We start from the raw sequence: 17,857 nt of genomic DNA on the forward strand, positions 1-17,857 counted from the left end.
CTGTCTCTCTCAGACAGTAAAAGCCATGTTTAAATATAGTTCTACAACTCTGTCCTGAATGGAGTAATGCTTTAGCCTAGTTTCTCCCATGCCTTTGTGTGTGCGTGCATGTGTAGAGCATCATCGTGACAAGTGTTTAAATTAAACAGAGGAGAAGTGTAGTACAGCGCCGGTCGGCACGGTTACAGTAACCAGGCCAGCTGACATTACAGCATCATCCCGGGGATGTAGTCTGAAGTGCATTACATCATCTTGTACTGCTATACCAGATCTTGTAATTGTGATAGCTGAGATTGAGAGAGAGAGGGGGATGAGGAGAGCGAGGGGGATGAGGAGAGAGAGGGGGATGAGGAGAGAGAGGGGGATGAGGAGAGAGAGGGAGATGAGGAGAGAGAGGGAGATGAGGAGAGATATGGGGATGAGGAGAGAGAGGGGGATGAGGAGAGAGAGGGGGATGAGGAGAGAGAGGGAGATGAGGAGAGAGAGGGGGATGAGGAGAGAGAGGGGGATGAGGAGAGAGAGGGGGATGAGAAGAGAGAGGGAGATGAGGAGAGAGAGGGGGATGAGGAGAGAGAGGGGGATGAGGAGAGAGAGGGGGATGAGGAGAGAGAGGGGGATGAGGAGAGAGAGGGGGATGAGGAGAGAGAGGGAGATGCGGAGAGATAGGGGGATGAGGAGAGAGAGGGGGATGAGGAGAGAGAGGGGGATGAGGAGAGAGAGGGAGATGAGGAGAGAGAGGGGGATGAGGAGAGAGAGGGGGATGAGGAGAGAGAGGGGGATGAGGAGAGAGACGGGGATGAGGAGAGAGAGGGAGATGAGGAGAGAGAGAGAGATGAGGAGAGAGAGGGGGATGAGGAGAGAGAGGGGATGAGGAGAGAGAGGGGGATGAGGAGAGAGAGGGGGATGAGGAGAGAGAGGGGGATGAGGAGAGAGAGGGAGATGAGGAGAGAGAGGGAGATGAGGAGAGAGAGGGGGATGAGGAGAGAGAGGGAGATGAGGAGAGAGAGGGGGATGAGGAGAGAGAGGGGGATGAGGAGAGTGAGGGGAATGAGAAGAGAGAGGGGGATGAAGAGAGAGAGGGAGATGAGGAGAGAGAGGGGGATGAGGAGAGAGAGGGAGATGAGGAGAGAGAGGGAGATGAGGAAAGAGAGGGGGATGAGGAGAGAGAGGGAGATGAGGAGAGAGAGGGAGATGAGGAGAGAGAGGGAGATGAGGAGAGAGAGGGGGATGAGGAGAGAGAGGGAGATGAGGAGAGAGAGGGGGATGAGGAGAGAGAGGGGGATGAGGAGAGAGGGGGGAGGAGAGAGATAAGTGCAGATAATGCCACAATAAGACCTTTGATGGTGAATTTGGGAAGCGTGACTGAGATAGTTTGCCTATATAGCTAACAACCGAAGCCTTGGATGTCAATTAAGGCAGCCCTCCACACCTCTCTGATTCAGAGGGGTTGGGTTAAAAGCGGAAGACACATTTCAGTTGAAAGCATTTATTCTTACAACTGACTAGGTATCCCCCTTTCCTTTCCCTTAAAACAGTATCTGCATATTTAATCTAAGCCCAACTTGGGGCGGCAGGTAGCCTGGTGGGTAGGAGCGTTGGGCCAGTAAATGAAAGGTTGCTGAATCAAATCCTCGAGCTGACAAGGTACAAATCTGTTGTTCTGCCCCTGAGCAAGGCGGTTGACCCACTGTTCCCTGAGCAAGGCAGTTAACCCACTGTTCTCTGAGCAAGGCAGTTAACCCACTGTTCTCTGAGCAAGGCAGTTAACCCACTGTTCTCTGAGCAAGGCAGTTAACCCACTGTTCCATGAGCAAGGCAGTTAACCCACTGTTCTCTGAGCAAGGCAGTTAACCCACTGTTCCCTGAGCAAGGCAGTTAACCCACTGTTCCCTGAGCAAGGCAGTTAACCTACTGTTCCCTGAGCAAGGCAGTTAACCCACTGTTCCCTGAGCAAGGCAGTTAACCCACTGTTCTCTGAGCAAGGCAGTTAACCCACTGTTCTCTGAGCGCTGATGACGTGGATGTGGATTAAGGCGGCCCCCAGCACCTCTCTGATTCAGAGAGTTGGGTTAAACGCAGAAGACACATTTCAGTTGAACGCATTCAGTTGTACAACTGACTAGGTAAACCCCTTTCCCTTTGTCGTAATCAGAGCTGAAAAACACACAGACGCACAAATTATAGATGGAGAGGACCAGTAGAACCGTTACTACATGGAGGTCTAGAGATGTTATGCTGGGATATGTCAAATCAAATCAAATATGTTGTGTTCAATGTAGGCCGACAGGCAACTGCCAAAATAAAGGAAACAAAAATATAAAGTGTCTTAATAGTGTGCTGGGCCACCCTATTCTACAAGTGTCTGGAATTCTATTGTAGAAATGCGCCAGCATTCTTCAACAAGATATTCCATCCTTTGGTGTTATGTTGATGGTGGTGGAAAATGCTGTCTCAGTTGCTGCTCTAACTGGGAATTTTTTCACATGACCCTAAGCATGATGGGATGCTAATTGCTTAATTAACTCAGGAACCACACCTTTGTGGAAGCACCTGCTTTCAATATATTTTGCATCTCTCATTTACTCAACTGTTTCCTTTCCCTGTATGATGGAATATTTTAGAATATATTGGGTCTTTCCACCTCAAAAAGCAAATTTCGACACCCACCATCTCAGATTATTCTAAAATAGTTTCTGTAGTTAGTAACAGATATGATTAGCATTCCTGAAATATTTAAATATAATTTTATCTCTGACAAATTCTGCAAATTAACTGCATGCAAATTTCCTATTTTAATTTATATGATTCAAATGATATTCAATAAATATAGTACACCCGATTTGGACCAAACTTCTTCCTACCAATAAGTAAGACATGAGGAATCCCAAAAAATCTAAAACGCCACCCACAAACCCCCCACAACCCATGCCAATCGCACCCAAACAACCAACATACAGTATGACAAGTAGTATGAAGCTGTGGCTTTGATGATTGCTTCTCCATTCAGTGTAGTGTATTCCCTTTCACTCTGGGGATGTTTTTTCCCCCTGTTCAGAGAAATTTGTAATTGAAGTCGCTTGCATTATTTACCACAAAGTAGTGTGAAAATACCAGGTTTTGACCAGTAGATGCCGCTGTTCCTGCTATACCGCCACACTCTTTTATCCATTTTGCTGGTCTCTTGTGTTATATAGATCACACAAAAAAAAAAATTGCAACTTTTGGTAGAAAAACCAATATATTTTGCTCATGATGAAAATAAATTGTGTAGCCATCCTCACAATTCAAGCCAGTCCTTCATGAAAGCAAAAAAACATAGTGTTACGCTCGTTGTTTGAACGAGGAGACCAAGGTACAGCGTGGTAGGCGAACATCTTACTTTTATTAAAATGTACACCGAAAAACAACAAAATACAGAACAAACGTAAAGTTCTGCAGGCTACACAGCAACTAAACAAAATCAAGATCCCACAAACTAAGGTGGGAAAAAGGCTGCCTAAGTATGATCCCCAATCAGAGACAACGATAGACAGCTGCTTCTGATTGGGAACCATACCAGGCCAAACAAAGAAATAGGAAAACTAGATTGCCCACCCTAGTCACACCCTGGCCTAACCAAAATAGAGAATTAAAAGGATCTCTAAGGTCAGGGCGTGACACATAGCCAGATCCAAAGGGAATACATTACAAAGTATAAAGAAGCAATACTCCAAGCCGCAGCTTCATACTACTTGTCAAACATAGAGAACTGATACTGTGTCACACCCTGATCGGTTTTACCAGTCTTTGTGATTGTTTCCACCCCCCTACAGGTGTCACTCATCTTCCCCATTATTCCCTGTGTATTTATACCTGTGTTCTCTGTTTGTCTGTTGCCAGTTCGTTTTGTTTCGTCAAGCCTACCAGTGTTTTTCCCTCTGTTCCTGTCTCTCAAGTGTTCCTGTTTTTTTTGTTTCACTGGTGTTGACCATTTCTGCCTGCCCTGACCCTGAGCCTGCCTGCCATCCTGTGCCTTTGCCCCACCTATTTGGATTTACTGTCCTCTGCCTACCTTGACCCTGAGTCTGTCGGCCTGCCGTCCTGTACCTTTGCCCCACCTATCTGGATTACTGACCCCTGCCTGCCCTTGACCTGTCTTTTTCCTGCCCCTGTTGGATTAATAAACTATTGTTACTATGTTGTTGTCTGCATCGGGGTCTTACCTTGAAATGTGATAGTACGAACTGGCCATGACTAACCCAGCAGACCCGGGCCAGCTGCGCAACACCATCTCCTCCCAAGGAGCCACCATCAGTAGGCACAAGGAATTGCTTCTTGGTTTTATGGAAGGGGTCCAAATGTTGGCTGAATGCCATAACTGGGCGTTGGACATTTTGCTGGAGCAATTCCGCGGGTTATCTGGGAGGCCAGAGTGGTAACCCCACAGCCCCTCAGTAACTTCGCTGTTTGCAGCGCCGTCTCATCGGTCACTCAACCTTCTCGGGAGCCCCGCTTACCTCCTCTGGAACGCTTCAATGGTGAGCCGAGCACCTGTCAGGCGTTTCTATCTCAGTGTGCCCTTATCTTCGAGCTTCAGCCCTCTTCCTTCCCCTCGGAATGCTCCAAGATAGCCTACCTCATCACGCTGATGTCAGGGAGGGCTCTCACCTGGTCTACTGCTGTATGGGAACAACAGTCGGCCATATGCGTTAGTCTGGAGGGTTTTTTGATGCCCCGTTCTCCAGGAGAGAAGCTGCTCCAAGCTAATCCAGATCCGGCAGGACTCCCGCAGTGTGGCAGACTATGCGGTGGATTTCCCCAATTTGGCAGCGGAGAGTGCTTGGAACCAGGAAGCGCTGTTCGATACGACGTCTCGGAGGAGGTCAAGGACGAGCTTGCAACTCGGGAGTTACCTACGGATCTCGATTCCCTTATCGCGTGGACAATCCGTATCGATGGGCGATTACGGGAACGACGGAGGAAGAGGAACTTCGATTTCGCACGCACGTCCACCTTGCCTTAGATTCATCCCGAAAGTCCCCGACGGTCCCGTTGCCGAGAGAACCCGAGGCTTCCCGACCTTCACCGAGAGTCGCCGAAGACGGCCGAGTCACCGCTTCCCGATCCTATGCAACTAGGCAGAGCTGGGCTGTCGCCAGTAGAATGGCAATACACGGTCAACGCGAAGAGTTGTCTGTATTGTGGGACTCTTGGTCATTTTGTGTCCTCTTGTCCTTTGACAGACCAGGCTCACCAGTAGGAGCGAGTAGTCTGGCGGGCCATATGGAGAACTTTTCTGCTTCTCCTGGCACCCTTTTTCATGCCATTCTGCGGTGGGGAAAGCAGGCTAAATCTCTTTGGGTCCTCATTGACACTGGGGCTTTTTGGACACTACCCTGGCTTCGGAGCTGAACATCCCCACTCAGCCCCTCTCCATTCCCATGGATATTAGAGCACTGGACGGGCGCTCTATAGGCCGGGTCACTCATAATAACACTCCCATAAACCTACGGGTGTCAGGAAATCACAGTGAAACTATTCCATTTCTGCTCATCAAGTCTCTACAGATTCCTGCGATTTTGGGATTCTCCTGGCTCCAGCGACACAATCCTCTCATCAACTGGTCTGCTGGTGCCATCATGGGCTGGAGTCCGTTCTGCCACGCCCATCTGAAGTCAGCGCAACCTGGCCCAGGACTTCTTCTTCTGTCGGGACCGGAGACCAAGGCTATGGAGGCCTACATTGGGGACTCCCTAGCTGCAGGATTTATCCGTCCCTCTTCCTCTCCCGCTGCCGCAGGGTTCTTCTTCTCTGTTCCTGTCTTTTGAGTGTTCCTGTTTTCTAGTTTTCCTGGGTTGACCATTTCTGCTTGACCTGATCCTGAGCTTGCCTGCCGTCCTGTACCTTTGCCCCACTTATCTGGATTACTGACCCCTGCCTGCCCTTGACCTGTTTTTACCTGCCCCTGTTGGATTAATAAACTGTTGTTACTTCGACATTGTCTGCATCTGGGTCTTACCTTGAAACGTGATCCTGTATACTGGTTGTTGGGGTGGGATTGGCATGGGATGTGGGGAAGTCTTTGCGTGGCTTTTTATTCATTGGTAGGACGAGGTTTGGTCCAAATTGGATGTCCGGTTTTATATTTATTGAATATTATCAGAATCTATATATAAATTAAAATGTCAAATTTGGCTGCAATCAATTATCTTAATTTCTCTTATACAGTGCCTTGCGAAAGTATTCGGCCCCCTTGAACTGCGAATTTTTGCCACATTTCAGGCTTCAAACATAAAGATATAAAACTGTATTTTTTTGTAAAGAATCAACAACAAGTGGGACACAATCATGAAGTGGAACGACATTTATTGGATATTTCAAACTATTTTAACAAATCAAAAACAGAAAAATTGGGCGTGCAAAATTATTCAGCCCCTTTACTTTCAGTGCAGTAAACTCTCTCCAGAAGTTCAGTGAGGATCTCTGAATGATCCAATGTTGACCTAAATGACTAATGATGATAAATACAATCCACCTGTGTGTAATCAAGTCTCCGTATAAATGCACCTGCACTGTGATAGTCTCAGAGGTCCATTAAAAGCGCAGAGAGCATCATGAAGAACAAGGAACACACCAGGCAGGTCCGAGATACTGTTGTGAAGAAGTTTAAAGCCGGATTTGGATACAAAAAGATTTCCCAAGCTTTAAACATCCCAAGGAGCACTGTGCAAGCGATAATATTGAAATGGAAGGAGTATCAGACCACTGCAAATCTACCAAGACCTGGCCGTCCCTCTAAACTTTCAGCTCATACGAGGAGAAGACTGATCAGAGATGCAGCCAAGAGGCCCATGATCACTCTGGATGAACTGCAGAGATCTACAGCTGAGGTGGGAGACTCTGTCCATAGGACAACAATCAGTCGTATATTGCACAAATCTGGCCTTTATGGAAGAGTGGTAAGAAGAAAGCCATTTCTTAAAGATATCCATAAAAAGTGTTGTTTAAAGTTTGCCACAAGCCACCTGGGAGACACACCAAACATGTGGAAGAAGGTGCTCTGGTCAGATGAAACCAAAATTGAACTTTTTGGCAACAATGCAAAACGTTATGTTTGGCGTAAAAGCAACACAGCTGAACACACCATGCCCACTGTCAAACATGGTGGTGGCAGCATCATGGTTTGGGCCTGCTTTTCTTCAGCAGGGACAGGGAAGATGGTTAAAATTGATGGGAAGATGGATGGAGCCAAATACAGGACCATTCTGGAAGAAAACCTGATGGAGTCTGCAAAAGACCTGAGACTGGGACGGAGATTTGTCTTCCAACAAGACAATGATCCAAAACATAAAGCAAAATCTACAATGGAATGGTTCAAAAATAAACATATCCAGGTGTTAGAATGGCCAAGTCAAAGTCCAGACCTGAATCCAATCGAGAATCTGTGGAAAGAACTGAAAACTGCTGTTCACAAATGCTCTCCATCCAACCTCACTGAGCTCGAGCTGTTTTGCAAGGAGGAATGGGAAAAAATTTCAGTCTCTCGATGTGCAAAACTGATAGAGACATACCCCAAGCGACTTACAGCTGTAATCGCAGCAAAAGGTGGCGCTACAAAGTATTAACTTAAGGGGGCTGAATAATTTTGCACGCCCACTTTTTCAGTTTTTGATTTGTTAAAAAAGTTTGAAATATCCAATAAATGTCGTTCCACTTCATGATTGTGCCCCACTTGTTGTTGATTCTTCACAAAAAAATACAGTTTTATATCTTTATGTTTGAAGCCTGAAATGTGGCAAAAGGTCGCAAAGTTCAAGAGGGCCAAATACTTTCGCAAGGCACTGTATATCAAATCAAATGTCGACCAAATAATGTTTCTGGAATGCCAATATTACCTGTTTCTAACTACAGAAACAATTTCAGAATGGCTTACCAAGAAAAACTTCCAAACGACTAATTTGAGGTAAAAAAGGAGTTGGAGCAATCAACCAAAAAAGGCAGAGATTGATTTCTTATTGCTTACTTTAATCCATTGTACGGGATGTGAACGGGTGACTGACATTTCATGGTCAAACTAACGTCTTCCTCAGAGTGACCTGACCATTGGACATGACTTCTATTTATAGCCTAGTGGCCAATTGAGACACAACAATGTAAAACAGTTATAATTCTATTATGTTTCAAGGTAAATGAAAAATGATTGCATAAAATTATAAGAGAAATAGTGTGTCTCGTTAATCAATAGTCCATGTTAAACTATACATAGGTGATATTTGGGTGTTTGTGAATCAGACAAATAGATCCAAAAAATCAAGGCAGCAATGTCACGCCCTGACCTGAGAGAGCATTTTTATGTCTCTATTTTGGTTTGGTCAGGGTGTGATTTGGGTGGGCATTCTATGTTCTATTTTCTACGTTTTTTTATTTATTTGTTTTGGCCAGGTATGGTTCTCAATCAGGGACAGCTGTCTATCGTTGTCTCTGATTGGGAATCATACTTAGGCCGCTGCAATGTGGGGAATTGCAAGTGGCCTGTTTAAGCTCGTTTCATCTTGTTCTTGATAGCTGTCTTATTTTGAGGTGTTTTGACTGATTTCATGTCAATGCTAATATGGTTAAATTCGCTAGCTAGCTAACCAACAACTGTAATGATGTATTTGAGAGACAACAAGTGCTCATTGTGCAAATTAATTAATTAACTTAATAAACATTGGAGACGAAATATAGCTTACATGTTGTCAACAATCTAAACCTACCCTGTCTCTAACTTTATTGCCCTAACAATCTGGAGAATACATTGAGCTGAGCAACTTGAACATGCATCTAACTGGGAGAGAGATGGTTTCAAGTATCAGGTTATATTAGTCATATGTACGGGATACATATGGTATACACCAGGGGTGTCAAAGTCAAATGGACGGAGGGCCAAATAAAAAAATCAGCTACAAGACGAGGGCCGGACTGTTCGAATGTTCATTGAAAAATTTTTAAATGACGCATATAGTCTAGTGAACCTAATTGAACCTACTGAAAACCTAACAAATATATTACAATATGATCAGATAAATAAAGCAATATTTTCTTATGGCTCTGTCAGTAATCTTTAATTTTCAACAGACACAAAAGACAAATTTCCTTTATATAAATATCCCCATAACATGAACATTAAATGAAAGAAACCGGTATTCAAGGCACCATCAGTAGACTATATTTTCTATTTTAGCAAAAGTGGGCTAAATTTACTTCAAAGAAAAAACAATAATAGCAATTTTCTATCATCCACTCAACTGAAATATTTTTAAAATATAATTGGATTGAAATACAAAAAAATAAAGTGCAAAAATCTATTAATCAAAAACAACACTTTGTTTAAGGAGAAGTAACATGCAGTGAAAACAAATATTAAATTTTAACTTTTAAACTTGAACTGAGTAAAAACTCTAAATATGTGATTGCACAGTAATGTTCACTTGTTTGAGGTTGAGGGTGATACTTGGTGGTGTCCCATCTTTTCCACAAGTTCATCAATGTTCGGGGTAAGGCTCTGAGCTGAAGAAATCCTCAGAATTGAGTGGAGGTGTTCAGCAGTAAGTCGACTTCTGTGTGATGTTTTGTTCAGGTTCATCAAAGAAAACAGTTGTTCACACAGGTATGTGCTGCCAAACATAGACAACGTTTGAGCAGCCTGGATGCGCAGCTGGGGCATTGTGCCGGGGAGGAAACGGGCGAACTCCGCAGCACCCACTGCCGCATATTTTGCCCTCAGTGCATCATTGCATTGGAGGTCAATCAACTCCATTTGGAGGTTTGGTGGTGAGCTTTCCACGTCAACAGCAAATGGGTTACCGAGCAGTTCCAACCTGCTTGTTTGTGCTTCAAAGTCAGCAAATCGGCGTCGAAAGTCAGCGGCAAGCATACCTATTTTATCAGCCAACTGTGTGCTCGGGAACGCACTGGTAGAGAGCTTCTCTTTCATGGTCTGGCAGCTGGGAAAGTGGCTCAAATTTTCTTTCCGCATCTGCGTCTCCCACAGAGTCAGTTTGGTTTTAAATGCATTCACTGTACTGTACATATCAGAGATGACACGATCCCGACCCTGCAGCTGCAAGTTTATTGCATTCAGATGACTCGTAATGTCACACAGAAAAGCCATTTCACACAGAAACATTTCGTCTCGGAGTTGTGTTGTGTCTTTCCCTTTGCTGTCCAAGAACAGACAAATCTCCTCACGAAGCTCGAAACATCTTTGAAGCACCTTTCCCTGGCTTAGCCATCGCACCTCTGTGTGATAAGGCAAATCACCATGCTCCGTTTCTAACTCCGTCAGAAATGCCTTGAACTGGCGGTGATTCAAACCTTTGGCTCTGATAAAGTTAACTGTGCGCGTGATGATGCTCATTACATGCTCCATTTTCAAGGCTTTACCGCACAACGCTTCCTGGTGTATGATACAATGATAAGCTGTCAGCTCACCTGTCGCGTTTTCCTCTTGCATCTTTTCCCGTATCTTCGCCACCAGTCCGCTCCTGTGTCCACACATCGCAGGTGCTCCGTCGGTTGTCAAACCCACGAGTTTTTCCCAAGGCAGCTCCATCTCATTTACACATCTTGACACCTCTTCATACAAATCATGCCCCGTAGTTGTGCCATGCATAGGACGTAAAGCCAAAAACTCCTCTGTCACGCTTAGGTTGGAGTCCACTCCGCGGATGAAAATTGACAACTGGGCAATGTCAGAAATGTCGGTGCTCTCATCCACAGCCAAGGAATATGCAATAAAATCTTTTCCCTTTTTCACAAGCTGCTCTTTTAGATTGATGGACAACTGGTCTACTCTCTCGGCAATGGTGTTTCTGCTCAGACTCACATTTAAAAAGAGTTGCCTTTTTTCTGGGCAAACTTCGTCACAAACTTTAATCATGCAGTTTTTGATGAAATCCCCCTCCGTAAATGGCCGGGCTGATTTAGCGATCTCTTCTGCCAAAATAAAACTGGCCTTTTGTAGCCTTTGTTCCATGTCCATATTCTTGTTTTTGTCCGCGTGTTTCGTTTCATAATGTCGTCTCAGATTATACTCTTTCAGTACCGCCACACTTTCTCCACACAGAAGACACACAGGTTTTCCAGCTACCTTCGTGAACATATACTCCGACTCCCACCTTGTTTGAAACCCCCGGTTCTCAGTATCCACCTTCCGTTTTGCCATTTTTGATGGGTATCTGAAAGTTAATTTTACTGTGATGCTGACGACTGCTGTGCCAATAAATATTGAAATGAAGCAGCCTACTGCTCGGTGCGTCACCTTTGCATTGTGGGAAATGTAGTATTGGTGCGTGTAAAAGATCTGCGGGCTGCCGGCTTGCTGCGGGCCGGTTCTAATAATAAATCAAGATCATCCCAGGGGCCGTAAAAAACCTTCTTGCGGGCCGGATGTGGCCCGCGGGCCTTGACTCTGACATATGTGGTATACACCATCCAACAAAATTCTTACTTGCAGGTTTCTTATCGACAATGCAACAACGATAAGAAATAATAAAAGATAAGAATACGAAAATAAAAGTAAATGGTTCAGTAAAATAGAATAAATATTTTAGCAAGTATAATACATGAAGGCACAATTTATAGTCCAATATTTGGGGGAAGGTATTTTTGGGGGTGAGTTCTGAGAAGACTGACAGAGTAGGGTCAGGGGACAGACAGACACCAGGCTATTGTGTGGAACAATACAGGGACACAAAGGATACATAATTCCTCAAACAATGGTGCGCACACGCACGCACACACGCACGCACATGAACTCCCGAACACACACACTCTGAAGGTCATACAGGGCCTCTTATGGTCCATGTCTGTCTATCGACAGCCAGCTGAATTGTTGCTGATATAGTACTGAGAGGAGTAGGACAGGTTGGGAGGAAGAGAGGAAGAGCTTCAGGCCAAAGATAGATCAGCCTAGTACAGTCTGAAATAGGATCTAAAGGAGCTCCAAATGCAGGTCACTCTCTACTCCAAAAAGGAATGGATGAGATGGAGGAGGGGCGATGAGTGGAGGGGGGATTGAGAAAAGAGGACTGAGGCAGATTTCTGTTGCACTTAAAAATGAAAAAGATGATTTGCTAAATATAGATCTGAGAATAAGGGCCACGATCTCATGCTGCTACGAAACTTCTTAACCCTCTCATAGCCACACACACACACACTGAGAGAGAGACACACACACACACAGAGAGAGAGAGAGAGAGAGAGAGAGAGAGAGAGAGAGAGAGAGAGAGAGAGAGAGAGAGAGAGAGAAAGACACATACACACTCATTGCGGGAGAGCGACACACAGAGAGAGAGAGACACAGAGGGAGAGAGAGAGAGACACACACACACATACACACACACACTGACAAAGAAAGACACACACACATACAAACAAGGACATTGCCTAGAAAAACACTGCTTAACCTACAGTAAACACAGAAACCTGACAGTGTGTAGTGTGGGGGCACATCCCCATGCAGTAGAAAGTTGACTGGTTTATTTCCAATTCTAAGCTTGTTAATGTAATGTAAAATCAGCCAAACAAAGATGTCTCTGTCTGCAGACTCTCCTTTGATTCTCTGAGCGCTCCAGCTAACAGAAGCTCACAGAAGAAGTCTCAGATCTAAGTCTCAGAGCCACTCAGTGCCTAAGGCTCTCATTCTACTCTGCAGTTGCACTACTCTGGATCATTCAGTACCAATTGGAATGACTTCCAGTGTAAACAACAACTGCTGTAGAAGATGACAACACCACTAATACTGCCAGTGGTACTGCTGAGTCACCGTGACAACAGGAAGGGTAGAGCAGAGCAGCATCAGGGTATGACTAGGAAGGACATCAGTGAATGGGTAGAAAGTGTAAAAGGCTCAGCAGCTCATTAATATGGTGATGATCCACTGGGAACTACTGGGAGTGGCTCTCTGTTACCATGGATTAGGGCTGGGTTTCCCAAACTCGGTCCTTGGGACCCCATAATCAACTAATCATCAAGCGGCGATAATTTGAATCAGCTGTGTAGTATTAAGACAAAAACCAAAACATGCACCCCTTCGGGTCCCGATTAGAGAGAGAGAGAAAGAAATAGGAGGAGGCGTTTGAGAGGAGAAACGGCCAAAAACAGCCTTTTACCATAAGACCAATGGCGCCGATAGAGATGGCAGCTTTATTTCTAGTCCTTAGGAAACTGTGCAGTATTTTTTTTAATATATATATATATATTATTTCTTACATTGTTATCCCAGAAAACCTTAAGCGTTATTACAGACAGCCGGGAAGAACTATTGGATATCAGAGAGATGTCAACTTACCAGCACAACCAGGAGAGGGTATTCTAGTCTTCTAGTGATGCTTCGGATACCCACGCACCACCCACCGCTTCCGAGTATATTACTCGCTAATGTCCAGTCCCTAGTTAATCAAGTCAACGAAATCAGGAAAAGAGTTGCTTTCCAAAGAGTTATCTGGGATTTTAACATACTCTGTTTCACGGAAACATGGCTATCTTGGGACATGCTGTCGGAGTCAGTACAGCCAATGGGATTTTCAGTGCATCGCGCCGACAGGAAAAAACATCTCTCCGGTAAGAAGAAGAAGGGGGTGAATGTTTCATGATTAACGACTCATGGTGTAATTGTAACAACATACAGGAACTCATGTCTGTTTGTTTACCTGACCTAGAATTCCTTACAATCAAATGCCGACCATATTATCTCCCAAGATAACTCTCCTCTGTTATTGTCACAGCCGTCCGTGTATAACCCCCCAGACCCCCAAGATGGCCTTCAAGAAACTTCACTGGACTTTATGCAAACTGGAAACCATATATCCTGAGGCTGCATTTATTGTAGCTGGGGATTCTAATAAAGCTAATTTGATAACAAGGCTACCTAAATTCTATCAGCATATTGATTGCAGTACACAAGCGAGTAACACACTCGACCATTGCTACTCTAAGTGCCGCGATGCATACAAGGCCCTCCCCCACCCTCCTTTTTGCAAATCTGACCATGACTCCATCTTGTTGCTCCCCTCCTATAGGCAGAACCTGAAACAGGAAGCGCCTGTGGTTAGGTCTATCCAATGCTGGTCTGACCAATCGGATTCCACGCTTCGAGATTGCTTCGATCACGTGGACTGGGATATGTTCCGGGTAGCTTCAGACAATAACATTGATGTAAACGCTGACTCGGTGAGCGAGTTTATAAGGAAGTGTATAGAAGATGTTGTACTCACTGTGAATAATAAAACCTTCCCTAACCAGAATTCGTAGATTGATGGAGGCATTCACGCAAAACTGAAAGCACGTACCACCACATTTAATCATGGCAAGGCAACTGGGAATATGGCCGAATACAAACAGTGTAGTTATTCCCTCCGTAAGGCAATCAAACAAGCAAAGTGTCAGTATAGAAACAAAGTGGAATCGCAATTCAACAGCTCAAACATGAGACATATGTGGCAGAGTCTACAGACAATCACGGCTTACAAAAGGAAAACCAGCCCCTTCGCAGACATCGATGTCTTGCTTCCAGACAAATTAAACAACTTCTTTGTGCGCTTTGAGGACAATACAGTGCCACTGACGCGGCCCGCTACCAAGACTGTGGGCTCTCCTTCACTGTGGCCGACGTGAGTAAAACAGCTAAGCGTGTTAACCCTCACAAGGCTGCCGGCCCAGACGGCATCTCTAGCCGCGTCCTCCGAGCATGCGCAGACCAGCTGGCTGGTGTGTTTACGGACATTCAATCAAACCCTATCCCAGTCTGCTGTCCCCACATGCTTCAAGATGGCCACCATTGTTCCTGTTCCCAAGAAAGCCAAGGTAACTGAACTAACTAACTAACACCCACTTCTGTCATCATGAAGTGCTTTGAGAGACTAGTCAAGGATCATATCACCTCCATCCTACCTGACACCCTAGACTTCAATTTGCTTACCACCCCAATAGGTCCACAGACGACACAATCGCCATCACACTGCACACTGCCCTATCCCATCTGGACAAGAGAAATACCTATGTAAGAATGCTGTTCATTGACTACAGATCAGCATTCAACACCATAGTACCATCCAAACTCATCATTAAGCTTGAGTCCCAGGGTCTTGACCCCGCCCTGTGCAACAGGCTCCTGGACTTCCTGACGGGCCGCCCGCAGGTGGTGAAGGTAGGAAACAACAACTTCACTCCGCAGATCCTCAACACTGGGACCCCACAAGGGTACGTTCTCAGCCCCCTCCTGTACTCCCTTTTCAACCACGACTGCATGGCCATGCACGCCTCCAACTCACAACAGTGGTAGGCTTGATTGCCAACAACGACGAGACAGCCTACAGGGAGGAGGTGAGGGCCCTCAGAGTGTGGTGTCAGAAAAATAACCTCTCAATCAAGGTCAGCAAAACAAAAGAGATGATCGTGGACTTCAGGAAACAGCAGAGAGAGCACCCCCCTATACACATCGATGGGACAGCAGTGGAGAAGGTGGAAAGTTTTAAGTTCCTCGGTGGACATATCACCGGCAAACTGAAATGGTCCACGCACACAGAGTGTGGTGAAGAAAGCGCAACAGAATGTGCAACAGTGCCTCTTCAACCTTAGAAGGCTGAAAAAATGTGGCTTGTCACCAAAAACCCGAACTAACTTTTACAGGTGCACAATGAGAGCATCCTGTCGGGCTGTATCACCACATGGTATGGAAACTGCACCGCCCACAACTGCAGGGCTCTCCAGAGGGTGGTGCAGTCTGCACAACGTATCACCGTGGGATAACTACCTGCCCTCCAGAACACCTACAACACCCAATGTCACAGGAAGCCAAAAAGATCATCAAGGACAGTATCCACCCGAGCCACTGCCTGTTCACCCCGCTTCCATCCAGAAGACGAGGTCAGTACAGGTTTATCAAAGCTGGAACAGAGAGATTGAAAAAAAGCTTCTAGCTCAAGGCCATCAGATTGTTAAACAGCCATCACTAGCAGAGAGGCAGCTGCATACCTACAGACTGATATCAATGGCCACTTTGATAAATGGAACACTAGTCACTTTAATAATGCCACTTTAAGAATGTTTACATATCTCGCATTACTTATCTCATATGTATATACTGTATACTGTATCCTACACTATCTATTGCACCTTAGACGCTCTGTCACTGCTCATCCATATATTTTATATTTATGAATTCTTATCCCATTCGATTACTAGATTGTGTATTAGGTTTTATGGTGGAATTTGTTCATTATTAGGTTTTGTTGTGGAATTGTTAGATATCACCTGTTAGATACTGCTGCACTGTCGGATCTAGAAGCATGAGCATTTTGCTACACTCGCAATAACATCTGCCAACCATGTGTATTTGACCAATTTTTTGTTGTTGTTGATTTAATTGAATTTGAAGTGATTCAACCACACCTCAACACTTGCCTTAGTCAGAGGCCATCATGAGACAATGCATTATAGTGTTATATTATTCACCTGATTAATGGACATAAACTGTTGGTCTTCTGTTGATTGATCACTCACCTTACATGCCACCTCATCTTGTGCATGTTCAGTACTAAAGAAGTGTCTCCGTCAGGAGATCTGATCACATCTCTCTCATTACATCTCTCTGATGACCCTAATACTCTGTACATCTCCCCTATCTAGATCTCCTTTCTGAAGTCAAATAAGTTCAATCCAAACAAGCGTTATTGTCGTGTCGGGTTCTGCTGCACTTTAGCTAATGGACAATGCTGGGAAACCTGTTCAGAGAGCGATACACAACATTTACACAGGAAACTAAACCACATGCTCACGGGACAGGAACAAGATCAATAATGCGTGTGCAAGCACACAGACATGCGCACACACACACACACACACACACACACACACACACACACACACACACACACACAATAACGCTGATTAGATTGTGTACTCACATGCTGCTCTTCTTTCTGGGGGAGCTGAAGGAGCTCTTCCTGTGCTGACTGAGGGAGCCCCCCATGGCAACGCTGGGTGTGTATGTGTGTAGTGTGTGTGTGTTGTATCTTATTCCAAGCGACAGGCGTATGTATCTCTTTTAGAGCACTCTCTCCATATTCCCACTCTCTGAAAATAGTAGAATCCCAGTGATGAGGGCATGACCACTATAGCCTCTTCTCATCTCACACACCACATCCCTGACTAACTAGCTCCTTCTGCTTCTCTCTCTAGCTCCTTCTGTCTCTCTCTAGCTCCTTCTGTCTCTCTCTAGCTCCTTCTGTCTCTCTCTCCAGCTCCTTCTGTCTCTCTCTCTGGCTCCTTCTGTCTCTTTCTAGCTCCTTCTCACTCTCTCTTGCTGCTGCTGATGTTGTATCCAGGGTGAATGGTCTGGCTGCTCAGGAGTCCTGATCACATGTCAACTATTCTGCCAGTCCCTGCCTCTCTCTCTGTATGTCTGCCAGCCCTCTCCCTCTCTCTCCTTCTATTGCTTCCTCTAACCCCTCCTCTCCTCTCTTCTCTCTCTCTCTTTCGATCGAGTGGTCCCTCCTGCACAGACCAGATTCCTTGCATTACAGAGCTTCTCTAAAGAAAGAGAGATAGTGGGAGTGAGAAAGAATGAGAGAGAGGGCGGGAAGGGGGTGGTGTAAAGGCCACTAAGCTCTAACAGTAAAGGGGGAAGAGGGAAGGAGGGTAGGGCTGAGGGTATTGTTCCAGAGGGAGACTCGCCCCTATTGTTAGTCAGCTGAACAACAGACAGAGGGAAGAGAGCGAGGGATGGTGGGAGGAGAGAGAGGGTTGTAAAACCAGCCTATATTTATGTTGATTTATTTTCCCTTTTGTACTTTAACTATTTGCACATCGTTACAACACTGTATATAGACATAAT

The 17,857-nt window shown here is 45.2% G+C and overlaps 1 protein-coding gene across 1 annotated transcript in view; it reads right to left on the bottom strand.

The window, feature by feature from the left end:
- The window catches only part of LOC110525764 (transforming acidic coiled-coil-containing protein 1), a 37,023-nt gene extending 19,483 nt beyond the window's left edge, over positions 1-17,540 (bottom strand). The window contains exon 1 of the mRNA XM_036979899.1: positions 16,929-17,540. Within this exon, the coding sequence (XP_036835794.1) occupies positions 16,929-16,993 (65 nt within the window). The 5' untranslated portion in view covers positions 16,994-17,540. The remainder of the gene's footprint in view (positions 1-16,928) is intronic.
- Positions 17,541-17,857: the final 317 nt, after the last annotated feature.

Source organism: Oncorhynchus mykiss, chromosome 6 (assembly GCF_013265735.2).
Source record: "Oncorhynchus mykiss isolate Arlee chromosome 6, USDA_OmykA_1.1, whole genome shotgun sequence".
NCBI classification, from domain to species: domain Eukaryota; kingdom Metazoa; phylum Chordata; class Actinopteri; order Salmoniformes; family Salmonidae; genus Oncorhynchus; species Oncorhynchus mykiss.